The following is a 6,337-nucleotide window of genomic DNA, read 5'->3' as shown; positions in this document are numbered from 1 at the left end:
TTCTCCCACAGACTCCAAGTCCCCGAGGCCTCAGCCGACCGTTAGCAGGGGGCGGGGACGGGATCACGTGGCCTGCGCCGGGTCAGAACTCGGCGTGCGCGGGAGCTCCCAGAGAGGCTCCAGATTCGGCCGCGCGCATTGGGTGCGCGCGCAGGCTGGGGGCGGGGCGTGTGGGCTGGGCCTCGGGCGCGGGCTGCGGGCGGGGGCGGGACCTGGACTCCGCGGGACTGGGGGGCGCAGGGCGCGGGGGCGGGGCCTTCTGCGCTCTTGGACTGGAGGCAGCGGCGACGGCGGGATCCCGGTGACCCGCGGAGGGGTGCCTCCACCATGACTGCGGAACTGCACCAGGACGATACGGCCGGAGTGGCGGACGGCCACGGCTCGGTGGGCCAGCAACGCGAGCGGGAGCCTGGGGGCCGCCCCGGGGCCCGAGAAGGGAGCGTGGGACGGGGCGCGGGCGGGCAGGAGGCCCGGCGGGACAGGCGGGGCCTGCGGGGTGCTGGGCCGGGGGCTGTGGGACGAGCCGGACGGGCAGGCAGGGGTCCGCAGGCGGTGTCCGGACCGGCGCTCCGGCGAGATTGCGGTCCTTGCGAGACTCGGGTTGAGGACTTCATTTTCGTGCTGTGAGCGAGCTGATGTTGGAAGGGCATTAAGTTATTTTGGAAACCCAATTATAAAGGGCTGCACGTGGGGTTGTGTGCATCAGGGTCACTAAGGAGAGTGCTCCTGGGCCCCGACCAGGAGTGAGAAACTTCTGAAAGGGGCAGCGTTGGTTGTTTTTGTTTCTACTCAAGTCACTTATGGCAGTGTTGTTTTAAATAGTGTAAAGAAGACTGAAGTTATCTCACTTAAAGCCGAGGTTTCATCAACAAAGTGTAGAAAACCAGGGGTCCTACCACACTACCTCTCTCCTTTCCGGTCCGCTTTTCTTAATTTCCTCCCCTTTTCTTTTTTTAAACAGAGCAGCTTCCCCAATTATTGCATTCTATTCTAGATTTTTGAAGGAGGGCGGAGGAATAGGGTGATGAATAAAAGGTATACTGATTTTGCTCTGTGTACCTCATATCTTAGATTGAAATCAATACAAGGATTTCAGGGATAGGATGGTAAGAGTAAAAGAACAGTGGTTTGAGAGAAAAATCAAAATCTAATGTCTGTGAGGAAACTTGGGAGGTAGGGAATTTGAGAGTATCTTCTAATGTTACTTTGGAATGTTATAACAACACCACCTCCTCACGTACCACACTTTTTTCAAGACAGAATGGGAAATCTGTGCCAAATACTCAAATACAAGTTTGGAGAAGTTTTGTAAAATATTTATAATACAGAGTTGTCAGATCTTGCCGAGGGAGAAACCTTTTGTGCCTTTTTATTCTTTGGATGCATTCAGAAAACCAGGAATATATAACATGCACATACTTTTTAAAACTCATGTAGAAAAAGATGACTCCAAAGTGAAAGTTTGTGGATGGTGTTTCATGTGCTGATTTCTAATGGAAATATTGTAGATGTTCATCAGTGCCTTTGGAATTTCAACTAGGATTTTTCTCTTGTTTGGTTTCAGAGATCAGTTCTATTTGTTTTTTAGGACGGTGACTTAAAAACAGGTGGGAAAATGTTGGTTTTGAGACAGTCATATTGATTTAGAGAAGAGACTATTTTAAGGGAGAGCAAGTCATATTTAAATTTGTTGAGGCTCTGTAATGTAAGACCATGTCATGTGCCTGTTAATCAGTGGCATCTTCATTTATCTTTGCCACAGTTTGAGAAGTGACCCCTATTTCAGCACTCACCATTTGAGAGTTTGTATGTGGGGTGTTTGATGAGCATTTGTATATAAGTCATAGCTATTTTGGGAAGGCTTGGCATTCTGGTGTTTGCTGGCTGCAGTACCCTGATCTTTGGCGGCCTGCAGAGTGATGACATTTACTGTTCTTCCCAGTGATTTGCCCCATACTGACAGATGATAAGCTTGGAATGCTTGATAATGTTTGCCACCCCCCCCCCTTTTTTTTTTTAACTAATGTAAAATGCTTGAAGTTAGCAGTTTAGGTTGAAGGAACTTTTATGAGTAGAGTACTTTTTTACACCTTGGAAGATTTTAGTAATTTTTTCCCCAGAATAGATTCTTTTATTTTTTAATTCTGAGCATTCTACCTTTCTGTTAAAAGGTTTTTAATTGTTATAGTTGAGAAGAGCTATCCTCCCCTGATACTCAGAAGCTATTTACAACCTACAGTGCTTCCCTTCCCTTATTGGTCAGTTGTATGCAAGACAAAACCCTTTGTAGACTCCCAAGAATTTTAGTGAGAAAAAAATGTAATACTCTTGATATTCTCAGTGTGTACTGAAATTTCAGGGTGGCCACGTTGTGATATTACTAAATCCCCAGATTATAGACTGTTTTAAAAAGTTACTTATTGACAGGTTCCTATATGTTAATCAATTGTTGATGTAGATAAAAAAACAGCAGGAAAGTTTACTTGTTATTGTAGGATAAAGAACTTGAAATCAGTTTAATTCTTTTTTTAAAAATTTTTTGTTATTATTGTAGGTGGACATAATACCTACTTATTTTAGTCCTGAGGATTCAACCCAGGGCCTCACACATGCTAGGCAAACGCTCTACCTCTGAGCTACACTCCTACGTCCAGTTTGATTTTTAATAAACCTGTCATCCTTGGCAGCAGTACTGAGGGTTGACATCACACTTTTTGGGGGGCAGGGATGGTACTGAAGATTGAACCCAGAGGGACTCCACTACTGGACTACGTCCTCAGCCTTTTTTATTTTTCATTTTGAGATAGGGTCTTGCTAAGTTACCAGGGCTGGCCTTGAACTTGAATCTTCCTGCCTCAGCCTTTTGAGATGCAGGATGTCCAGCAGGCTGACATTACACATTCTTTAGGATAGCTGAAACCCTTTTAAAATGTGCTAATTTTAGTGAAAATGTAATGCCCTTTTTTGTTTTCTCTTCATTTACCAAGTTTTTGTTTCCTTTTTATTTATTTTTTTTTATTTTTATTTTATTTTTTAACTTTTTTAGTTGTTGATGGACCTTTATTTTTATTTATTTATATGCAGTGTTGAGAATTGAACTCAGTGCCTCACACATGGCAAGCGAGTGCTCTATCATTGAGCCACTACCCTAGCCCTATTTTTTTTTTTATTTGTTCTAATTAGTTATACAGGAAGTTTTAATTTCCTTTTGCATTGTCTCATTGATTGTGACTTTTGGAACATCAGCAGGTCAATGATTGGTTGGCTTCACAACTCTCATACTCAGCTACAGTTACTGTTCACTCAGTAACAACAGTATTTATAAGACATATCACAGATAGGCTGTTACCAGGCAAGCTCTTTCTATGTCTTTTGTTTCATTAAAGAAATTTAAACCAATAGCAAAGTGGAAGCAAGTGCTTTCCAAGGAAAATAAAGATGCTGATACCTGTAATAGCTAGTACCAGTAATTGAGCATTTATTGTGTGTTAGACCCTGTGTTTAGAACTTAATAAATTTTTGTCACAATACTTATGGAAATTCTATGAGAACACTTATACTTTTTAAATAATCCAAGGTCACCCAGCTCGGAAATGGTACAACCAGATTGAACCCAGGCAGTAAGTCCAAGAGCCCAAGATATCCCTGGTTCTGTCTCTTAGTTGATGGACTCATTGTCCTAGGCCAGAGCCATCCCATTAATCTCTTAATGTCTTCTCTGTGAATCTCCTAATGTTTTAAACTTCTAATCTCTCTCTTGTAATCTTTTCTTTTAAATTTTGTTTTGGTAGTTGTAGATGGACAGAATGCCTTTATTTTATTGATTTTTATGGGGTGGCTGAGGATAGAGCCCAGTGCCTCACATGTGCTAGGCAAGCGCTCTACCACTGAGCTGTAGCCCCAGCCCTCTCCCTTGCATTTTTCTTTCTTTTTTTTTTTTTTGGCACTGGGGATTGAACCCAGGGATGCTCAACAACTGAGCTACATCCCTAGCCCTTTTTGTTTTTTATCGTGAGACAGGGTTTCTCTAAGTTGCTGAGGTCCTTGCTAAGTTGCTTGGTTGGCCTTGAACCTGTGATCCTCCTGCCTCAGCCTCCTGAGTGGCTGGTATTACAGGCATACACCACCATGCCTGCCTTTTCCCTTACACTCTTTCTGAACACATAATCTTCTTTCCTATTTGACTGAGCTCCCTGATGTCTACATAGAACTCTGTATTTCATGTTTTGTCCAAACACCTTGCCCCCAGCATCTCATTGCTTTTCTCTCATTTTAGTTTGGAAGAATTATATTTCCTTTCTTATTCCATCATTTCTTAGAGATAAACCTAGATTAGTGGTGCTTACTAGGGTGAGATTTTACACTCTAGGAAATATTTGGTAGTCTAGAGATGTTTTTGATTGTGATTGCTATGGGAAGAGGATGCTGGCATCTACTGTGTAAAAGTCAGGAATGCTGCTAAGCATCCTAGAATGTACAGGATAGCCTCTACAACAGTGAGTTATGTAGCCTAAAATGTAAATTGTGTGGAACTTGAGAAACCCATATCTAAATGTCTCTGTTTATACTCTTATGTAATTTATCCTTTATTCTCTTTTATCTCAGTCTAGTCACCAGAAACTTCACTGTGTACCTTTTACTACTTAAATGGACCAGAGGCATCTGCATTACTTAGGACAGAAATGCAGGATGTTGGATATGCTAGAGCTAGATTGTACGGCTTTTCCAGCCAATCGTGTCTGTCTCTTCCCAGTTCTGTGTTCAGTGACCTCATGTTGATAGGTTGAGACCACCAGGGTGAGAATATTAATGCCAGAGAAACAAGCACACACTGAAATTGGCACACCACTACTTGGAACTTCACCTTAGATCTACTGAATAAGATTCTGCCTTTTGACAAGATTCCTGTGTCATTCACTGGCACATTAAATTTTGAGAAGGATATGAATGGAATTCCCATTTTGTTGTGTCCATATGTCCTAAGTCCTGAAATAACAATGTTCTCTGTTGCCCTCTCCAGTTGTTGTTTCGTTCACTTCTTTCCTTTGGTTTACCTTTGAAACAGTTTCCAAATTCACCTCCTTCTTTTCTTTTTCTTTTTTCCTTTTTTTTTTTTTGATATAAGTTTACACGGCAATAGAGGATATTACAAATTGATGCATTTGTAATATTTGTTTCAATACACTGATATCTCAGTTCACAAAGACATAAAATCCATTATTCTTGCTAACTTGAAAGGTTTGACAATGAATATGATCACTTCTAAAAAACACAGAAAAAGAAAAATTTACCTGTTTCATTTTTAAAACATTTTTCCATGGGCTGGTGGTGTGACTCAGTGGTAGCGTGCTCACCTAGTGCATGTGGGGCTCTGGGTTCGATCCTCAGCACCACACAAAAATAAAATAAAGGTATTGTGTCCACCTACAACTAAAATATATATAAATTTTTTTTTACAGTGACAATATAATTCAGACTTTATGTAGAAAACTTGGAAAATGGACACCTGAAGATTAGGGGCATAGCTCAGTACTAGAATGCCTGTGCCCTGGGTTCACTTCCCAGTATTGCCCAAAAAGAGGGAGAGAATGTGTGTGTGTGTGTGGGGGGGGGGGGATTGGTTTAATCTCCAGTATTGCCAAAAAGAGAGACAGACAGACAGATATACGTGAGTAGGATTAACTCTTAACTGATAGGAGACAAAGCCAAGTTAGCTCCTATAGTACAGCACAGAGATTGAGGTGGCAACACTTAGAAAAACCCAGTTGTGAGGTCGCTTTGGGGACCAGTCCAGTTCAAAGAGAGAGCTGGTTGACCAAGCAGCATAAGATTCAGTTGTAGGGCAGTGAGTGGTTTTACATAGTTAGCATCTACCTAGGCTAATGGTGAGGCTTGCTGAAGTAGGCTTTTATTAAGAATTTGTTATTATCGAATGAAACAGATCTCTCAGAAGTGAGCAGTCATTAAACTGGTGTCCAGGTGCATGCCTGTAAACCAGCTACTACTTGGGAGTTTGAGGCAGGAGGATTACAAGTTCAAAGCCAACCTGGGCAACTTAGGAAGACTGTCTCAAAATTTAAAATAATAATAATAATAATAATAATAATAATAATAATAATAATAAAAAGGGCTGGGGGTATAGCTCAGTGGTAGAGCACCCCAGAGTTAATAATAATAATAAAGGGCTGGGGGTATAGCTCAGTGGTAGAGCACCCCAGAGTTCAATCCCCAGTATCAAAAAATAAACAGTAAAGTAACCAGTGATTGACCACCTTCTGGTCAAATCAGTCAATCAGTGGCCTTTCAGTAGCAGTAGTAATTAGTTTGACCATTCTCC

The 6,337-nt window shown here is 41.9% G+C and overlaps 1 protein-coding gene across 9 annotated transcripts in view; it reads left to right on the top strand.

Moving 5' to 3' along the window:
• The first annotated feature begins 250 nt into the window (after positions 1 to 250).
• Positions 251 to 6,337, top strand: part of Usp28 (ubiquitin specific peptidase 28) — a 65,519-nt gene continuing 59,432 nt past the window's right edge. For all 9 annotated transcript variants that reach the window (XM_047516870.1, XM_047516869.1, XM_047516866.1 and 6 more), the window contains exon 1: positions 251 to 384. In XM_047516870.1, coding sequence (XP_047372826.1) covers positions 328 to 384 — 57 coding nt within the window. In that variant the 5' untranslated portion in view covers positions 251 to 327. The remainder of the gene's footprint in view (positions 385 to 6,337) is intronic.

The sequence above is a fragment of the Sciurus carolinensis genome, chromosome 11, assembly GCF_902686445.1.
Source record: "Sciurus carolinensis chromosome 11, mSciCar1.2, whole genome shotgun sequence".
In the NCBI taxonomy this organism is placed as follows: Eukaryota; Metazoa; Chordata; class Mammalia; order Rodentia; family Sciuridae; genus Sciurus; species Sciurus carolinensis.
The sequence above is the reverse complement of the archived record's forward strand: the minus strand, read 5'-3'. Positions and strand labels throughout refer to the sequence as shown.